Below are 21,768 nucleotides of genomic sequence, written 5' to 3' on the forward strand. Positions count from 1 at the left end.
TGATATTCTAGAGGTGACGGACTCGTCCCTGGGGGAGCTGGGGGTGTTGACGACCGACAGGAAGCTCTGGCGTGGGCTGGTCCATGAAGTCACAAAGAGTCGGAAGCGACTAAACGAATAAACAACAACAGTTCACTTCAGCCCATTTATGTCTGTGCTAAACTCATGTTCATTCTACACATGACTTTCATTTTATTATATCTGTAATTATAGTTATACTATTTATAATATTGTAAATTGTATACATTTATTTATTTATTTGATTTCTATAGCTGCCCATCTCAACAAGTGTCATAAATTTCATCTTTTGAGAAACAGAATGAAAAATGAATACACAGAATTATGAGTTCAGCTTTTTGAGCTGAAAATTCACAGAACAAATTAGACTTAATTAATTAAATTTGAATCCAGAAAACTCCGTTTTTCTGCCACAGCTGCAACAATGCTGTAAGAAATACAGCTAACCCAAGATAAGCTTGTGGGACATTTCTGATTTAGTGGGGATTTGAATTTGTGCTTCTTCTAGTTTGATAGCTCAGAGGGTAGTTGTGCTATTTTGGTTTTGTACTATCAAATATGATATGGACATGTTATTAATCAATGGCCACATAAAGGAACTTTAGAAATATTCATAGTTCAGAAACTGCAGTGCTTCTTAATAAATTGATAGGGTCTATTGTTTACTTGCACATTTTTAACTCTGATTTGTATATGGCAAGTACAGAGCAGAGTTAGTTAAGTGAATCTTTGGAATTTAAATGACACAGAGCTTGGAGTCTCACAAAAGAGTGAAAGTATTTTAATTGCACTACTTGAGCCACTGCAACTAACCTAGGTCTATAGGCCTGGATCGTTAAGGCGTTCTAAAGGTACACCTCATACATAAATGTTAACATAATAATAAAGTAAAAGCTCTATTCAGGCATTATCAAACAGACTTGAACTTGTGTGAAAAAAGAGAAGCGAAACGAGTATGAACTAGAGTGCTGCAATTCTTGCTGTGTTCAGAGTCTTAAGTTTCAAAGTAGTTGATCAATTACAGTACACTGAATTTAGTATCACAGGCTCTTGGTAATTGTAACTTGTGGTAACGTACCACTTTCAAGGCTGGAGTAGTTAGCATGTTAAACATTAAAAAGATAGTTATATAGGCTGTGCAAAACGTAGATTAGGATCAACTGGCACAACTCTAGGTGATTGCAATAGATCTGAAGGTTTCTGTTGCTTGCCAATTGTTTACTAAAAAGAAGAAATGCCCCCACCCCTTTCTAAATTTGGCTGTTCAGAATTGAGGAAACAGAAGTGGAGTTTTCTTTTGATCCGAGGTAAAAACAAATTTATGGGCTATGAGCACAGAGGTGCAATATTCTAAGTTTGTGTTCTTTTCTTCCCCCACTCCCTCCTCTACTGCTTTTCTGTGGTTGCTTTGGGTTTTTAATAAAACACACAAACACATACAAAAGACTTAGTTTTGCAAGAATGCCTGAGTTGGTAAAAATCAGGGTTGTTGGCTGCAAGTCCAGGGGCATAACAGCTTCAATCAGTGGGAGGATGCCATTTCCAGCATCTGTCTCTACATGTGCTAATTTTAAAAAGGGGCAGACTTGATTTCTTCCTCCAGAAACTTTAAGTTTGAAAATGGGAAACAACTCGGAATATTTCTTTTCTTCTTCTCCTCTAGTTTCCGTAGTGTCCCTGTCTGACAGTGACTCTGGGGGGAAACAACTCATGTTATTGCTCCTTTAGGAACATGGGTTTCCCGTTCTCAAAGGAAAATGCGATTAGCTATGCTTTGAGGATAATACTAATTATGGTTTATTTATTGATTTTGAAGATAGCCTAAATTTTCTCAGGTCTCAGCAACTTCTATATCTGGTTCCCCAGGGTTGAAAGAACTAAGGTTATTTTTTTCTATAAGAGGGAGAGGCTGGGCAGATCTACCACCTTGTGTACATGAACAATAATCACAACCAGCTTCATTATTTGTTTGTCTAAGTTTGCAGCTTGTAGTTTATTAGTGGAATGGAACTGCGTGGGACACTACCATGCAATAACTTCTAAAGAAAAAAATGGGACCTGTGCAGTTGTATGAGATGCAGTGATGTCACCTGAAATAATTACTTGGATTGTATAGTCTGTTCAGTATTACCTTCTACTGAAACACTTTGCTGGTTCAGCTACTCAATTATTTTTAGTTCTAATATCTACAACTGTATCCTTCTCCTTCCCCATTTTCTTTTGTAGTGTTTAATTTCTACCATTGTCCCATGGGAAAATAATGTTGCTTCTCCTTTAGAAATTGTTTTCTTTATCTATCTCTTTCCTTCCCATATTGGAATGCAATTCTTATAACTTTATAAGGTAGGTAAATATTAATTCTGCCATATTGCAGCTAGTGGGATGGGAGAATATGGCTTCCTAAGGCCATCTGATAAATTCATGACCCAGGAGAGGTATGAATTGAGCACATACTGATTTACAGCTCAGTTCTTGGTTACTCTTCTATACTATCTTGAAATGAGGGTAAAATTAGAAGTTTAGTTATAATATAAATCACTTATTCAGACTTTACTAATCACTCTGAAAACTTTGAGATAAAAACTTGTTTTAGCCACGGTATTTCTCTTTAATAACTTTTTCAAGGGAATTCCTTTCATCTGGCTGGCTTTGGAGAAATAAGGACTATGTGTTATCTTCTCTGTGTCTCCAAATGAGGAAGCTAGATATCTTGATGAACTTGGTTAAATATTATTTAAAGCAGCTGATTGGATGCTCAAAAGTGATGAAAATTCTAAGTTGGTTTCATTTAAAATAGATGCACAAATATATTCAAATAAATTTGTATTTGTAATTCTCTCCCATGAATACACTGAGATTTAACCTTGTAAGTTTTGTGAAGAATTACGTCCTTAATTTACACATAGTTCTAATATATTCAGTTGCAAAGAGCATAGGGAGATCTTAGCTGTGCTGCAGTTTTTGTTACCAGAGTGTTCAGGGGTTTCCCTTTCTCTCTTTCCTATGAATGTAGAATTTGGCACTACCATCTTGCATTTTAAATGCACTCTGCAGTTTGCTATATTGCTGATTTGGCAGGAGGGAGGGAGGAAAAGACCTCTTTCCTGAGTCTGTTCACTGCATAGCTTGCAGATCTGAGTACTACAGAGGCGAAAGCTGAGTCAGAGGAGAGATACGGTCTGCGCTATAGGCAGTCATGGCCCAGTTCAGGATTTTAGACTGCATGATCAACCACAACTGGAGTTTGATATGTAACCTGTATTGTGCTTGGAGTGGTCAGGTTTGTTCATTATATTTAGTAGTTTATAAAGCAGAAAAAATAGTATTATGCAAAAGGAAGAAACTAACTCCTTTCCCTTTCTGCACTGCATCTCTGATATTTTACAGTATGCCATAATCGTTAGAAAATGATTATGAGCTGGGTATTTAGGGAGCTTTCTGCCTCAGCTAATTTGTTTTTAACTATTAAATTGGTTATTGAGAACTGTTTTTCTAAGGATGAATTGCAGGCATTGGAAAAAGTAGCTCAGTTTAAGAATAAGATATATTGGAGAGATTTAAAAAGCATGCATGGTTTGAAGTTCTAGTTGTATATAGTTATGTTTCAGGGAAAATTAATATTAATTGATTGACAATTCTTTTACTTAGTGCCCAGATTACCACAAATATGTATTATAAGAATTTGTCATTGCATGGGAAAGAAGTAAATATATTAAATAAGAAACACAAGTTAAAATAAACAAGATAAACTGCTAAAACAAGGAAGGACAATAGTTGAAATAGTACAGTTTGAATTTCATGAAACAGCAGCTGTTCTTATGTTGAAATTCCAAAGTCTGATGTTGCTAAAGTTAACTTTGTTTTTTGCTTCAGAGCAAATGATACATTTTTAAAAATAATTCTGAATCTTAAAGTGGAGAACTGAACTTTAAGGAAGGAACAGCTTGTGTGTTGGTGTATGCATAAGGACTGGAAGGACAAGGATAGTAAGGTCTGGGGGCAGGTTGTTTCTGCAATATGGGTGGGAATTATGATTGTCCCATGTGAAAAGTATGAGAGTAGATGGGAGACAAGCAATCTAAGCTGAATTTGATGAAGTTGGTGGACTGCTCCAAAGTGTGGCTTACCTTTTTCCTGCTAGAACCTGACCATGGGTGCAAGAGGTGTTTGTTTGTTTGTTTTTACCAACCCTAGAGCTACCTATAAGCATTTATTTTCTGATCATTACTGACATTGCCAAGCCTGAGTTAATTAATATTAACTGTTGGTTATGCTTAAGCAGTCACAGTGCAAAGCAATAAAATGGTATTAGGCCTGTTTCTCCTAGACTCCTCTTGTCTTTTTTTCATCCCTCTGTCCTTTTTCTTGCACACATTGCTGCTTCCACTGTAGAAAGAGTGGGAGGGTCGTCTTTTTCATATAGTGGTTGTCCACTATCCAAGTAGACATTCTATCCTCATTTGGGCATGGTGATCCTTTGAGTTATGATGTAGGTTCCCTTGGAGCAGGAAAAAAAAAGCTACTCAAGGTGACGCTACAGTTTATTCACCATGACTGTAGCCTATGAAGAGGAGCCGGCTCCCAATAGCAAGTAATCGGCAAGCTTTGCTCATTTGTGTAAAAATGGGCTACGTTCTGCCCAAGGCAAAATAATCATAATGACAGAACTCTGCTGGATCCAACAAAATGCCTATCACAGTTGTTGTTACTTCTTTTACCCTTTGTAAGTAGCTGTCTAAAAACATTTATATACAAACATGGATTTCCTTTACATCGCTTTCTCAAAAACTAGTTGTATGGTTCTTATGGTTTGATGTAGATCTTGAATTGAGCGTGCAAGTAAAATTGGAGAGTATACAGACCTATATCATTAACGATCCATTGGTGGCCATTTAAAATTCCATAGTCACAAAATCACAGACTTCAGAGTAGCCATTGTAATGAGAATGAATTTGAGGGTTAGTTGAAACATTAGATTGTAGTACTGAGTTGATACTGTTCATCTTTGAACAATTTTTTGTGCTTGTTTTAGATGTCTTGCAGTTTCAATGAGTTGTGTTTAATATTGTGCTATGGAACAATCCCCCCCACACCTCAGTGTATGGTGGGCCTGAATTCTGCTTGCCTTTGGAAAAGTGGTGAAGACCTGGTTTTTCCCCAGGCACTTGGGTCTAGCTGAATGGAGTCCCCTTTTGGTCATTTTAATTGTCTTGTTCTGCTTGCCATGTTATATATTGGATTATTTGTTAATGATGTAGGGGTGATTTTTTTTGCTAAATATTCTTGTTATATGCTGCCCAGAGTCACATTGTTTGAGTTGGGCTGCCCTATAAATACTGTGCCATTTGTGCTTCTATTGCAATATGAATAGTGCCATCTAGAATATCATAAATTGTATGTATTCATGAATTCTATATATTAGTTTTTGTGTCCTGAAATGCTTGTCGTCTTTTCCTATATGTTTCTAGGGAGGCCAGTTTTGGATAGCCTATATCTGCATTTGGTAAGGTCTACCTGCTATAGTCTACAGAATATTTGAACAGGTGTAGCCTTAGAGAAATCAGTGTAGGGAATTCTTTTTTTAAAACAGATGTGTTAGATTAAATCTTTAGAATTTGGAACTAGTTGCTATACAGGGAAAAAGAAAAATGGAAGTCTTTGCAACATAGAAAACTGTCATCTCTTTCTATTATAGTAGGCATTGCTTATACTAACTGCATAGTTAATAACTTGAATCCCCATCACACATTATTAATGTGAAGAGTGATTGACATAAAAGGGACCAGGAAATCCTCACATTTATGAACCTGTATATAGTCCAGAAATCTGCAATTACAGATGTCCATGTTACAAAGTGTTCTACATGATTCTCCTTTTCATATCTCTGTATGGATGTCAGTGCTGAGCTTGGTAACAACCTTACTGACTCTTCTGTGAATAAAGCATGCTTCAAAAGAGCTACTTTATTATAGGTTTTACATGAATGCACAGATTTAATCTTGACCAGGGAGGCTCAGATCCTAGCTCATTTCACATGAAACATACCATGTTACAATCACAAATTCTGTAACTCAGCTGGATGTTTTTCACAAGGCAATTCAGCTCCCAGAGGAAAGACGGGATATAGATTTAAAAATAAATCAAACATAACTAAATAGTGTCCTAATAACAATCTAATATAGGTAGTTCTTGCTTAGTGACCACAATTGGGACTGGCAACTCTGTTGCTAAGGTTGATGGTTGCCAAGTGAAACATCACATGACTGTGCTGGGCTTATGACCTCACTTCTGCTTTGGTCATTAAGCGCATCACCATGGTCATTAAGTGAGATATCACATGGCTGCGACTTACAATTTTACTTCTCCATTAACTCTGCTTGTTGGAAGCCAGTTGTGAAGCGTGCAAGTGGCAATCATGTGACTGCAGTATGCTGTGACAGTTGTAAATGTGTGCTAGTTGCAAAGCACCCAGATGGTGATCACATGACTGAGGAATGCTGGAATGGTCATAAATGTGAAGATTGGTTGCAAAGCTGGTTTTTTACACTGTCGTAACTTCAAATGGTCACTAAGTGAGGCAGTAGGTAAGCAAGGACTACTTGTATATCTTTTGCCACTGTGCATTGCATGTATGAAGGAATGTTCACTGTTGTTCAGAAATTAGCATCCATTATTCTCTAACTTAACCCTTTAGATTGGAGTTTCTCAACCTTGGCAACCCCATGCTGGCTGGGGAATTCTGGGAATTGAAGTCCACACATCTTAAAGTTGCCAAGGTTGAGAAACACTGCTTTAGATACATAAATGCTAAACAGGATTTATTTATAATAGTAGTATCCTTTGGTTGTAAGTAACTCCAGTCTTTGCAAAAAAGAAAAACAAAATGTTTACTAGCCTGTTAGATGCTGAAAGAGCGTCCAACTTGCTGTATTTATATGCTAGGTTCAAGAAGGGCATTCCTCTCCCCTGACAGCTGCTTAGTTTCTGCACTGGCAACAGTGGAGGAAGGGACTATCCCACCCCTTTTGTGCCAGCTCTTTCAGTATTCTACATGCAATTTTCCCTTGCAAATGGCTTTAAATAAACAGCAGCATACAATACACTGTGGTGAAATACACCATACATTAAAATAATTTTCTAAGACTGTATATGTTTAAATCAATATCCGCAAGCCTTCCAAATAATACTGATTATTGAATCTTTGATTCCTTTGGTCAGTAGTTTTGTTGATTATTAAACTTGTCATTAAAATTGCAACTAAATTTTACCTAGCCTTGTTCAAGGCAAACTCTAAAATCCCTGCTTCTTTGTGTGGGAGAGTAAGAGATGAATGGTAGTTTTGTGCTATCGTACAGTACACTTTGACATATTTTCCACTGCAGTTCAAGGTGTTTCCTTCCAAATACAAATACCTGGGAGACTTGGAAGTATGCCATGATGGAAATCCTTTGACCCTGACTATTACCAGCTAGAGAAATGAATCAAGACTGCATGTACTTCTGTACAGATCCTTTGGTTAAATTATCAGAATGCTAGGGCATACTTTTTTTTTAGTCAAATAAATTGCTTCAATATATAACCAAGTTGCATTAAACTAAAGTGTTCCCAGGTTACTCTTGGGTAACTTCATTAGAACTACTTTCTGTACTTCAGAAAAATTGAATCATAATTTCTATAGTATTTTGGCACTGGCCATTTTGGCCATAAGTAATAAAAGTTGAAGACCAATATCATATTGTAATATCATAAGATGATCTGCTGTGATGCAGTGTATAAATAAACTAAGGATATCAGGCTGAAACCAGATTTATGCATTTGGTTTAAGAAAAGTGAACCTTTCTGACCCACTCCCTATGCTAATTTTTTTTGTAATAATTTTATTGAAGTTTACAAATACAAAGATAAAGGAGTAATACAAACTAAAAGTAATATAAAAAGTGAGGAAAAGAAAAAGAGAAGTGCAAAGACAGAGAAAAAAGGAAGAAGAAATGTAAAAGTGACTCCCCCCTCCCTCCAGATAAGTGTAAACAACTCCCATAACTTAATACCTTCTCTAGTATTTCAGTAATATTTTTTTTTGCCCTAAAAGATTTCAGTTTATTTTCAATTGAATTGTACAGCTTATATGTTATAGTGAAGGTGGAAAAAATTCTGAAATGATTTATCTTGGTCTGATTTTTTTTTACATCTCAAAAACCTGGCATTTTAACGGTTTGTGTAGAACTTTTTATATCCACTGTATATAATTTCCTCATATCTGCTTCATTTATATTATAAAATGGCTGTATTGCAAGAGCTGATAGATAGAATCAAAATGTTGAGATCAAAACACAGTTTGATATATGAAGGTGACACCACTTAGTTAGCTGAAAATAAAGAAGCCTTTGAATTATGCATTTGGAGATGATTATTAAGAATACCATGTACTTTAAGAATAACCAGTCACTGGGTTGTGGACCAGACAGACTGGTCACTCTCTTCAGCCATTGATCAGTAGGCAAATATTTACATACTTTGAGCATATGATTCAATTGGAAGATTAGAAAAAAATGAACACGCTTAATAAGGTTGAGGAACGTAGAAGAAAGAAAAGACAGTGTATAAGGCGAGTGGATAGGAATTAGATCCAAGACTGTATGGTCTTTGTTAATACAATAGAACAGTATCAAAACATATGCTTGTTGCACAGTTAGGACAAACATATAGTCCATGAACCCCATAGGCATCTATTTGACAAGTAATGTTCTGGGCCTTCCTATTGTCAAATGTAGAAAATCTTTATATGGGCCTAGTTTGCAACTGTATCCCTGTAGTGAGTGAGAATTCCAGAATATTGGAAAGTTTAGACGCATGAATTATTGTATACTTCTACTGTATTTCATTATGTTTGTACAATGCCTAGCATAATAAAACTCCAGTTTCCTATTTTGGATTTAATGTAATTCCAGGTGACTTGAATTCATAGTCAGCAGACTTTTTGCATTTTGCTTATATCAGTACAATTTAGCCTAGGGTAAATTGTAAAATGAATGTGATCATTCATGCCCCTTGAGGAAACTAGTATACATAGCAACCTTCCTTCTAAGAGTTTGTTCCCCTTTAATTTCTGATTTAAGTAGCTTGTGATCTCTGGATATCTTAGGAGGGACACTCAAATCAATGGGGGAAGCTGGATTCACTTAATGGTCATGTGATTCACTAAACGACTGTGGCAAAGAGGTCAAAAAATTGGGTGTGCTCACGTGGTGCCTCACTTAATGACTGTATCTCTTAGCAACCAAAGTTCCGGTGCCAGTTGTGGTAGTAAGTTGAGGACTACCTGCAAATCTATAATTCCATATGTATGTGTGTGTGTACAAAATTTATATTAGACGTATTTATTTCTAGGGTTTGAAACGAAAAGCAGCAGCTTATAATATCCTAGAGAAGATTGTAATATAAAGCAAAATAAATGCAATCAGATATCTTTTCAACAATATTAGTTGTATTCTTTTAATTGCTTTGCACAATAGCATTCTTATTTACTGCTTTGCTTCCATTTCTGCTTTGCATCCCTTCGGTGACAGAATGTGTTGTTTGTGAGCCACTTTGTGAATAGCTTTTCATTACTGTTTTGCCAGTTCCTGAAGGGAAGGAAGTTGGCAGAAGAGGAAAAGCAGAGAGGTTTTGAGTTTAAAAAACTCTGGTAAAGCAGCTGCCATCCAAATGACAGTTGCTTGCAGAGAATAAGTGATTCAGGGTAGAGATAGAATAAAGTTACATTTGATGGTATTAAATAATTTAAAAGAATTATCAGAAGGACCATACAATAATACAACTCTGTTGTATTATTTATGCTATAAACCTGCAGTGACTGCATTTCCAACATTGGGTCTAGAACAAAATGTTAACACAATATATGTTATATATAAGAAATACATTCCTTCCCTTACCAACATGGGAAGCCTTCCCCAGTCTGACAACTTTCTGATCTACTGATTCTGCAACTCCCCGAAATTAGCTGGTTGGGAGTTTTAGGAGTTGCATACCCAATATATCTGGAATCTGCTAGGTTGAGGAAGGCTGTTTCCTGGTATGATCTGGTTGCAACAATAAATTGCCATAGCTAAAGCTTACAAAATATCCTTGGCCAGACAAGTCCAAGGATATTCATAATCCATTATTTTTTCCCCACAGGGGAAAGATCAGACTGGCTAAGCCAATGGACAACACTTCCCAATGGTGTGCAGAATTCCTTTGGACAGGAGTAGCTAGTTATGCATGCTTCTTGTTGGCCTTTCACTTGAGAATTTCCAGAGGAGCTTGACAGTTATGTGCTGAGGGAGCAGAGGGAATGTTGGCTACAGTTTTGGTGTAGCTAGTAAAACCAGTGAAGACACATGAGCCAAGATTCAAGCACTAATAAAATTTCCTATGAGTGTTTTTTTTATTTGGCTAAAATCCAGCTAAGACTACATTCAAATCCTTGACAGGCTTTCTAAGACCAGTAGGATTTACTTCTTAGTAAGAATAGTTGCTGATCAAAAGCTATGAGATGTTTGTTAGTTAATGTCTTAAAGGTAGTTTCTCTTGACATTAAGTCCAGTCGTGTCCGACTCTAGGGGGCGGTGCTCATCTCCGTTTCAAAGCCGAAGAGCCGGCGTTTGTCCGTAGACACTTCCGTGGTCATGTGGCCGGCATGACTAAACAGAACGCCGTTACCTGCCCACTGAAGCGGTACCTATTAATCTACTCACATTGGCATGTTTTCGAACTGCTAGGTTGGCTGGAGCTGGGACTAGCAACGGGAGCTCACCCCGTCATGTGGATTTGAACTGCCGACCTTCCGATCAGCAAGCTCAGCAGCTCAGCGGTTTAACCTGTAGCGCCACCACATCATTAATGTCTTACATTAGTTTAAATAAGATTGGTCATAGAAAACATTACTTGGAATTGGAGCTATTATAACATGCTGTCAAATGGAAAGGATGTTAAATAGACCTAAACAATATGCATTTTGCAGACATTAGCTGTTGAGTTTTTGTGGATTTTTTTCTTACTCACATGCTTCTATTTTGTTACTTTCATATTGGCAATTAAATAAATAGAAAATATGGGCATGGAGAACTAATATAAATTCCTAGATACCAATTTTGATTTAAGTATCCTTTACATATCTCTCCCTGTGGCTTCCTATAGCTCCTGTGACAGCAGTGGGCAAATAATGACCTAGTATAAGGTCATTTTCCATTTTCCTAATGGTGTTGACCTGTAATTTATTCCATATAATAGTTGGCAAGCAAAGATAGATACAATTTGCAAGAGTCTTTTGCACAGGTCCATTTGTATGAGTAAAATTGCTCCCAATAACATAATGAATTGCATGAAACTGGGTTTTTTCTCTCTTATTAGGTGTCCAAAAATAAAGATGGAAAAGAGCAAAGTGAAGCAGTGTCCTTGTCAGAGGATGAAGAAAATTTCTCTTGGCCTGGACCCAAAATGGTAGTTTTACGAAGAACATCACAAGGCTTTGGCTTTACCTTAAGACATTTTATCGTTTACCCTCCAGAATCTGCTATTCAGTTTTCTTTAAAAGTGAGTGAAATGAATTATGAATAAAATTTTTCAAAGTCATAAGAATACAAGAGAGTTGTAATCAAAAATAGTTTTCCAGTGTCACAGGGAAATTCTTTGTAGTTAGATTGCCAAGACCAGGCAGTCCAATTTAACAGTAGTTTTACACAGACGTGTCTTGTTCTTTGTCTTACTGCTCTTAACTTGGTAGTAAGCCCCATTTAACACAATGGGAGTTATTTCACAGTACATACGTGAAGGTTAGGACAATTGAATTGCTGTGTTGTGAAGAGTACAGTTTCTTTGCCAATTAGATTTTTAAATACTTCCAACCTTCAAGTAATTTAGACTCATTAAACCTAGTTAGACTTTGCCTCAATTCTACCTATGAGAGATAAATGGTATCAGAATGGGAATAATATTGATATAGCTTGATTTCTGTAATGCAGTTCAAAAAAACATTTAAATGCTTATGTTACATCAGCCCCAAGCTTTTTGCAGGATTGCCTCCTCTCATTAGTGAAGCATCTTTTGCAGCTTCTATTACAGACATATTTGAACAATAAATCATTTTTTTCTGTGGTAGGGCCAGTATTGTGGAACAGGCTATCACTGAAGTTGAAGCAAGCTGCCTGCTTACTGCAGTTTAAGAGGGTGCTCAGAGCATACTAACATTTTAATGTTAATGTTGTACTTTTTATATTTTTCTTCTTAATCTTTTAAGAATTTCTTAATGGATTATTGTATACAGCCCACAGGTGTAACAGGAATGGGTGCCATATGAATCTTCTGAAGAAATAAAGAGTACAGCAGCCATTATAATGAACTTAGTATTTTCTTAATGCTAATATACCTTAAATAACAGAGAAGAATGTTAAATAAGTCTAATGAAGAGCCAGAAGTAGGTACTAAAAAAAAAATATGGAAAGTCCAAGGTTCAGTCTCTGGTATCTTTGTAATTCTAGATAGGACTGAGAAGGGGTTCTATTGCACATCATGCAAGATATTGCTGGTTAGTATAGATCATACCGCAGTCATAACTGCACATCTAACTCAGATAGCTTTGATGTCCTATCCTGTTTCCTTTGAACTGTGAACTTTAGCAATTAAACTCTTGTTAAAATTTTAACATGAACCACTGCTAAGAAAAGTAATGCTTAGAATGACTTTCTTTGGTCACTTCTGTTGTCAACCAGTTGCTACATTATTAAATATTTAAATTAAAAATGTTGAGGTGGTTTAGGGAAATACAATTATTCAAAATCAAAATTATAAGTGGTTCTTGTAAATCTGCCTGATTTACTACTGTCTTAAGTCACTCCAGAACAGTTCGAAGGAAATGGCTTTCAAAAGCTTAGCTACAAAGAGTTTCTTTGTTTTTATTCAGTGACTCTGGATTTTTCTGCATCTTTTACAGGATGAAGAGAATGGAAATAGAAGTGGTATGTTTTCTCTTTGATATTTGTATTTCGCTTCCTATTTTTTTTATGTATACTTAGAATATATGTATAAATATTGGTAGTTATTTAATAATATATTTTATATGAAATGTGTAAATGAACATAACTTAGTTAGCTCTTTCTGTCTACCCAGTAGACTCCCAAGTATCTTCCTCTCCCCTACTTGTAAGACTTGTGTAAAAGACAAGCTCAGTCTCCATATAACCATCGTGAATTGAAGAATGGGAGAAACCTTACCTTTTCCCCTATCTTTTATTCAAAAGTAATTTACATACAATTTTCTTGTGTTCGTTTGCATGTAAAGATGTTAATTGGAAAGTTATATAGCTCATGAAACAGATACACCTTTGAAAATTATGTTTGTTGAAACCAGGGTGGTAGGCAGGCTGGGAAGTGTCCACAGCCCCATGCTGTCATTTGATTAAAGTTTGTCTTAAGGGGGTCTTCAACTTTTTGACCTTAACTCTAAGTCTGACAAACCTTAGACATACTCAGTTGTAGGTATTAAAAATATTTTATAATCATTATAAAATTGGAAAGTATGAGCAGTGTGCTGGGCCTGAATATCATATGTAAGCAGAGTTAAGCATTATACCTTAATTGGATGTGGTAGGAAGAGACCAACTGGATACTTTTATTAAGGTCTGAATTACATTCCAGCAACAAGTTTGGAATAATGTGAAAATTACAGGTTAGGATTTCCCTAGATATGTCATCCAAAGTTATACTAGATCGTTATCAGGATGTCAGATTATGTGAACACAGGAGTTCGTTCAATATTCAATTCATCTTGTCGCCTTGGTGGTGCATAATGAGTACGCATTATGAAGAAACATGTCCATACTTTTTTTCTTTTTTAGGCATATACAATAAAAAATTATAGGAAGTAACTGAAGATATATAAAGAAAATCTCTCCCTTTGCTCTATTAGAATCCCTAGAATTATAAAAATGATAATAAATGCATATCAGCAGACATCTACAGAAGCACAGAGCAGCCAGTTTTAACTGAAGCCATAAATTAAAACTGGTGAGATACTGGTACACCTGGGCAAATAAAAAGATCTTAACTTTTTAATTTATTGTTAATCAAATGTGTGTGCTACCGCAGTCACAAGATTCTTTGTGGCTAACAAGATACAAAAATGCAATAAAGTATTTTCAGGAAAAGATTAGACAACCATTTGTCTGAGATGGTATGAGGATTCCTACCTTGGGCAGCGGGTTGGACTAGAAGATCTCCAAAGTCCCTTCCAACCCTATGATTCTATGAAGTTTTTTTTTTAAAAAATAGTAAAATAGATAAAAACCAAACCAGTTTGTTTATCAGACTTGTATATTGCTATATAAACTTACTGGAAAGATAACAGATCTGATGTAGGGCAAGTTTCTCTGAGGATATTGTCTGTGTAATTTTTTTTCATCTTTGAAACTGATGTAAAGGACCACGACCCTTTCCACATCTGTCTGTCTCTTTTGGGGAACACCTAAGCCCTGTGTGTGGATCTCAGTACTCTAGAAAAATTAAACTTTCCAAGTTACCTGGCATCATGGAAACATTCCAACAGGTTCCTGGGAGAAAAATAGAAGCTTCTCTTTGGCTCACAGCCTTAGCTGAGAGGAACTCAACCCTGCTTTCTTTATTGCCTCAAACTAATTACAAGTGTTATGAGTTGGTGAGGGTTATATCTGGAGCCAGGAAATTGCATCCTTGACAACATCTCTATGAAGAACGTGAAGTAGATGAGAACAGAGGCCAAGATAGAGAGGATATCGCGTCTTTGTGATATACAGGATTTGGGTCTGTCCCCTGGTGGATATATTAATATTGAAGCAAGCCAGCGTGTGCTGTCTTAAAAGAGTCCTGATATTATGCATTTTGTGGAGAATAAATACAAGCTTACCTTTGCCTATGCATCTGTGGAGAAAATGAAATTTAGATGCTAGTTTTACACTTGTCAACTATGAGGCGAACGTTGGCAGGTGAAAAAGATGGAAGCCTGTGTGATCAAGGGATTGAAAAGTGTGTAGGAGGACAAGAATGGAGGAAATTAAAGGTGGAGGGAGTTGCCATTTGAGTAATTGTGGAGTTAAAATGAGAAGAGCAGAAGAAGAAAAAAGGAATAGGATGGGGAAATGAATGGTGGGTAGCTGCAGAGACAGTGTGAGTTCTGATCAAAACAAAGTTTATTGGCCAGAGGATATGTGGAAAAACAAAACAAAACTGGTCATTTGGCAGAGTGAGTATAAGGAGCCTCATGGAAGTTAAGATATCTTTATTTGATTACCCTGACTTTCTACAAAGAAGCAATAGGGATATTATTTAGGTTACTTCATTATTACGTTTTTATTTTTCCTTTGTTCTAGTAGTTCAGAGAAGGGGTGAGTTACTGCTCGCTCATTTTGTTACTATGTGAACAGTTTCTCCTGTGGACAGACTTCACTTCTTGGATCATTTGTTTATTGTATTTAGTAATTTGATTTATAGGGCCACCCGGTTGACTAGCAACTCATAACAGGTGACTTCCTGCAATAGTAGGTGACCTAGGACCCCCTTTAATAGTAATATGCATGTATAAAAGAGTGGGGCTTTGAGTCTTGACTTTCTCAATCCTCCTGTTTGTGGACACCCCTCAGTCATATAAAATACTTAACTGTATATTAAAACCATACATTTGCAGATAAATTAAAATAAATTAAAGTAAATTGTAAAATAAAACTTACTAATTTCTCAATTATAGACACATGTATGTCTCGTAAGTGTTTTATTATGGAAGAACAAGTTAACTTTTAGAAGATAGAAAAGGCACCATAAAATTCTGCATTATGATGAGGGAGTAACTAGCTCAGTATTTATGCTCAGTATGGGCATACACGAGTAGCGTAAGAAAGCTTCTGTTTCTAAATCCATATATAGTAGCTAACGTGTAAGATAGCTGATGTTCATGTAAGCACACTTGTCATAGTGGATAGGCTTATGCTGGTTTTTTATCTGTGAAATTGTTACTACGATGGTGTTTTAATTATGTGCAAAGGAGCCACCTAGTGGCAACATTTTCGCCACATAATTGAATGAAAATATGAGGTTCTTGAATAAAACTTGAGGAGTATGTACTTTGAAAGTAATAGATGGAGCTAACTTAGCAAATTACGCTTCGCAGCAATCTAGCAGTGTTGATCGATTGCTTGATTACCCGTCAGTGGGACATAAATGGTTATGACTCACTTGTGACATTGACTTCAGAGAAATCTAAGCATAATTAACTTGTTCTAGATCCAGAAATGGTTTTGTACATAAAAATGAGCACTTTTATGAAATTGTTTTCTTATGGGCCATTTAGACTGATCATAGCCTAGAAATCAAATAAGAAAAATACTAAATAAATAATTTTGTCATGCCCATTTTGACAAGCTAGCATTTTGTCCAGTTGTAAAACTACAATACAGCATGTAACCCTGACTCACTGCAATTCTCTGCTTCAATAAAAGTAGCCAGAGACATAGCCAGAGCCAAACTGCCTCACCCTTTTGCTGATAAAACCTGACGCTGTTGACTCTCAAAGTTGCAGTTTTCTGCAATTGGCCATTTAGGATCAGTTAATATTAAGGACAGAGCCAATTTGGTGTAGTGGGTAAGGCACCAGGTTAGAAACCGGGAGACCTTAGATACAAGCCAGCTGGGTGACCATGGGCCAGTCACTCTCTCTCAGCCCTAGGAAGAGGGCAATGGCAAACCACTTCCGAAAAACCTTGCCAAGAAAACTTCAGGGACTTGTCCAGGCAGTCACCAGGAGTGTAAAAAAAAAGGACTCAAAAGTGCACACACACAATATTAAGGACAGCATTTTGGTTGGATGGGAAAAATATATCCCATGCTCCAGGAACCATGTTCTTAATTCAGTCCAGGAATACTTGCCATAGGATTTGTTTTTAGTGCTTTTTTTTTAAAGAGAGGCTGTATGTGTCTATCTTCAGCATTTATTTACCATAAATAGATAAAGGATACCTTTGTTTTTACCTATGTTTTATGGTTTTTTGTGAGCCGATTAGAGTCATTGTATGAGATAGGCAGCCATTTAAGTCCTGTAAATTCATAAATAAATAAAATGCATAAACTGTTTCCACATAAATGAGTTTTATGGAAGGCCAGTCGGATATTATAATCATGTTGCATCCAGCTAAACTGAAGTTTGTAACTTGTCTTCTGCACAAAAAAAAGAGTAAAGAATTTGCATGTGCAAGGCTCCCTTCCACAAGCAAGGGGAGGACCAGCTGTTACCTCCTTAGATGTGCCCATGACACCATGGTTCATTCAACTATTCACATTTTTGTTTCATTTCCTGCTGCTGCACCATGTGAAGAGTGACAACTGTATTGTAGGTATTCTTCTGCAGATGTAGGTGGAGTGGCTTCCCATCAGCAAAAATTCCCTCATCTTGCTTTGTGACTTCCTTCCTCTGTTTTGCCCCACTGCATAGGAATGGTATTGCCACTCCCCCAGTAGTGGCTTCCTTAGTGCTCTTCCCCTCCCTTCCTTTTCCCTCCCTTCCCTTGCTGTAAGAAGCCAACCTGACAGTCATCACCAACTGCCTCCTGTTTTTAGTTCTTTCCCATAGTTGGCTGGTTGGAGGAGCACAAGCTGACGCAAGGAAATTGTGATTGGGCATCTCACAGTAATATGAAAATGGTGTTTACATAGAGGGCAAAGCTCATGTGGAAGAGCCTTATTTGCCCTGCACTCATCTCTCCCATTGACACACACTTTTATCAGGTTGACTTTGCTAGGAATGGGATCAGGTGTGGTATGATATTTTTTTTTTCTGAAAAATTACCTGTCTTCATTTAAGATGGTTAAAATTAAGAAGCTGCGGATATACATCAATTCATCTTACTTGAGTGCTTTTTCCAGGAATTGTGTGTCCAATTTTTCCTTTGAATCCAGGATGTAACATATCATGATCAGAAGTAGTAGTTATTATTTTCAATGAATTTGTCTAATTTCCATTTATAACTACCTGGGTTATAAACTATCTTGAGGTAGTAAGTTCAATAACTGAACTAGAAGTTGTGTGGCTTTCTTTTTCTATAATCTGAATGTCATTACTATTAGATGATATGAAATTGTAAGGTAATGAGAGATGGAGGAAAACTTTTCTGTATCTACTTTCTGCATACTAAAATAATGTTGATCTGTGTGCTTAGAATACCTGAAGCAGTGTGTTTTGTGATGAAGCTTATTGATGTTTCTAGTCTTCAGTTCGAGAATACAGTTATCTTTAATTGCCCTCTTTAATATCAGTTATAACCATAAAAATCAAAATAGTGTACTATTCGGACTTCGTTACGAACTGACTTGTACCTTTGCTTTAGTTTTCAAGATAAACTATTGAGAATACTACTAGCTGATTAAAATTCAGCATGATAATATAAGGGTGTGTGGGTATATAGTAAGCCTTATCTTATTGAAGTGGAGAATATGTGTATACATATACATTCATTCATTTCACTTAAATATGGTAAGATATTCCTTTTTGCTCTTTGAGAAGCATGTTAAGTGCAGTAGAGAATGTAATCCCTGCAGGATATTTTTTGGCACTTATCATTTTGTATTCTGTGACTCCTTCTACCCATTTGCCTTTTGATTTTTGTGTAATGGTATCCATAGCAACTACTACCATTTCAATGTCCTTGTTTTCATCTATCACTGAATGCTTTTCAGGCTATGTGAGCTGCTAAATCTCATTTTTGCTGCAGCTGTAGTCACTTTATGCTTGTTTAGAAAATGCAGTGTAGCTATTCCATTAAATAATTACCATAAATTATTAAACATTTTTCAGTCCACTGTGAAATACCCCAACATTCAATATTCTGAGAACCCAATTTTTTTTCAGCAGTCTTGTGAGATTTGCTTATTTTGCCTAGGCTAGAATCAGCAGGTGGAAAAGTAATATATAATGTACAGCCAATATATCACTATTTCCAATCATTTTATAAACTGAATTTTATTTAAAATAGACAGAAGCATTTGTCTGTTCACATCTTTATAAGCACCATTCTTGCCAACTCTTATCATGGAGATACTGTAAATAAAGGTGTGTCGAAATGAAAGAGGATTATTTTTCCTTCACTCAGTTGCAGTGAAAATAAGTTTAATAGGTTGAAAAATGAATTTCAAACAGCTCAAGATTATAATTTTATGCAAATAATTTTCCCAAAATATACAACTGATTTCATTCCTGTCTTGAAATAAAAACCTTTTGAGATTTACTTTGGAGGACTTATTTTGCCCTATAGATGGTACCTGATGAATTTTCATCTGGATAAAAGAAATGTAAAGAGACTAAATGTCCTGTCACACACAAAGCTCAAGCAACACGGAAGGAAAAAGCAACAACCATGGATTAGATTTGGTTTTTTATTACTATAATTTATATGCTGCTTCATTTTCAGAGACTGAGTGGTATACTGTGTTAATATAGTAAGACTGGAAACAAAAATCAGTTAATAGAATTATACTCAATCTGTGACACCATTCAGTGATAGTGTGATCTAACGTTTTATCATTATCTACAGCTGGGTCAGCGAGCACCTGCTCATTTCTTCTGAATTCTTTACTGAAGCTGCTAAGAGTTTTAGGATTGCAGCAAGACAGAGCTGTGGTTAAATAAATAAATAAATAACCTCTATAGATAGGTTTGATATCATCTGTTTATAACAGATGCATGACTTTCATTGGCTCAAGGACTGCACCAGACTCACTGCAGTAGGTCTGTATTCTAAAAGGACCTGATTTCTTTTGGGAGAGATTCATGAATTTAAAGGCACGGAATGGGAGCTTTAAATCTTTGCAAATATTAAGGCAACCACGATAAATCCCCCAAGTACTGTATTTGCAAAATGTCAGAAAAGGTCTCTCAGCCTTACCCACCTTGGAAGGGGCTCTAAAGGATGCAGAAGGGATAATTTGTGAAATTCTTCCATTACCATTATTGAAAGTTAGCCTATTCTATGCAAAGAAAGGTACAGCGCAACGGTTTAGGTGAGCTAATGCATTAAGAGGAACTGAGGAGCCTTATGATGAAGGTGAAAGAAGAAAGTGCAAAAGCTGGTTTGCAGCTAAACCTCAAAAAAACCAAGATTATGGCAACCAGCTTGATTGATAACTGGCAAATAGAGGGAGAAAATGTAGAAGCAGTGAAAGACTTTGTATTCCTAGGTGCAAAGATTACTGCAGATGCTGACTGCAGTCAGGAAATCAGAAGACGCTTAATCCTTGGGAGAAGAGCAATGACAAATCTCGATAAAATAGTTAAGAGCAGAGACATCACACTGACAACAAAGGCCCGCATAGTTAAAGCAATGGTGTTCCCTGTAGTAACATATGGCTGCGAGAGCTGGACCATAAGGAAGGCTGAGCGAAGGAAGATCGATGCTTTTGAACTGTGGTGTTGGAGGAAAATTCTGAGAGTGCCTTGGACTGCAAGAAGATCCAACCAGTCCATCCTCCAGGAAATAAAGCCAGACTGCTCACTTGAGGGAATGATATTCAAGGCAAAACTGAAATACTTTGGCCACATAATGAGAAGACAGGACACCCTGGAGAAGATGCTGATGCTAGGGAGAGTGGAAGGCAAAAGGAAGAGGGGCCGACCAAGGGCAAGATGGATGGATGATATTCTAGAGGTGACGGACTCCCTGGGGGAGCTGGGGGTGTTGACGACCGACAGGAAGCTCTGGCGTGGGCTGGTCCATGAAGTCATGAAGAGTCGGAAGCGACTAAACGAATAAACAACAATGCATTAATATGATTAATGCTGTCTTTGTATTTGTCATCATTAATATGAAGAAAGAAGTACATGAAGTTTTCAGTATGTATGAGCAAGCTTCACTGAATATTTCAGAACTACAAATAATACTGTTGGGAGTATAGTCTCACTTATGTGCCCTCACCCTGAACATACATAGTCAATCTTTTATTAAGTAGTCTGTTTTATTTTAACTGCCTCACAAACATATTTATGGTAACTAATATAGTATAAGTACTGAGCTTCACTGTTCTTTTGTAACCTTATTGTGTGTAGTGACTTTGTATTTTTTTATTTTTACTTTGAAATAAAGTAAAATGCTCTGGACAAGACTGGCCATTTACCTGATTTGACGATAAAAAAAAAAAAGGCAGTAAAATTAACAAAGAACAAGATTACTTGCAACTGTGTCTCAAAATTAAATAAACTTTACTTTGAGGCACCGATATAGATTAGGCTCAAGGGACAAGGGGAGAAAATGGAGCATGATAACCATTCAAAATAATTTCCCAAATATGAACTTACCCAGTTCTCACAATTCTAACTTGGAACGTATGTAACCTGTATATCATACCCGGAGAGTACAAAAGTACAGAATTTAAGAATAGGGTAATTATGTCTATTTTATAGTAGTGTGTTTCTTACTGATACTTTTCAGTTGTTTTTTCTAGGACTATATTACATTTTGGTATAATTTACTGTCTCACGGCTATTCAGACATACCTCGGAGATAATTGCAGGTTCCGTTCCAGACCACTGCAATCAAGCAAATATCACAATAAAATGAGTCACACGATTTTTTTGGTTTCCCAGTGCATATAAAAGTTATATTTACACTACACTGTAGTCTATCAAGTGTGCAATAGCATTATGTCTAAAAAAACAATATTACATACCTTAATTAAAAATACTTCATTGCTAAAAAATGCTGAT

The 21,768-nt window shown here is 36.4% G+C and overlaps 1 protein-coding gene across 2 annotated transcripts in view; it reads left to right on the plus strand.

The window, feature by feature from the left end:
• The window catches only part of ARHGAP21 (Rho GTPase activating protein 21), a 101,681-nt gene that overhangs the window by 29,852 nt on the left and 50,061 nt on the right, over positions 1-21,768 (plus strand). For both annotated transcript variants that reach the window (XM_063303511.1, XM_063303512.1), the window contains exons 2-3: positions 11,410-11,592; positions 12,989-13,013. In XM_063303511.1, the coding sequence (XP_063159581.1) occupies positions 11,410-11,592; positions 12,989-13,013 (208 nt within the window). The remainder of the gene's footprint in view (positions 1-11,409; positions 11,593-12,988; positions 13,014-21,768) is intronic.

The sequence above is a fragment of the Candoia aspera genome, chromosome 4 (assembly GCF_035149785.1).
Source record: "Candoia aspera isolate rCanAsp1 chromosome 4, rCanAsp1.hap2, whole genome shotgun sequence".
In the NCBI taxonomy this organism is placed as follows: domain Eukaryota; kingdom Metazoa; phylum Chordata; class Lepidosauria; order Squamata; family Boidae; genus Candoia; species Candoia aspera.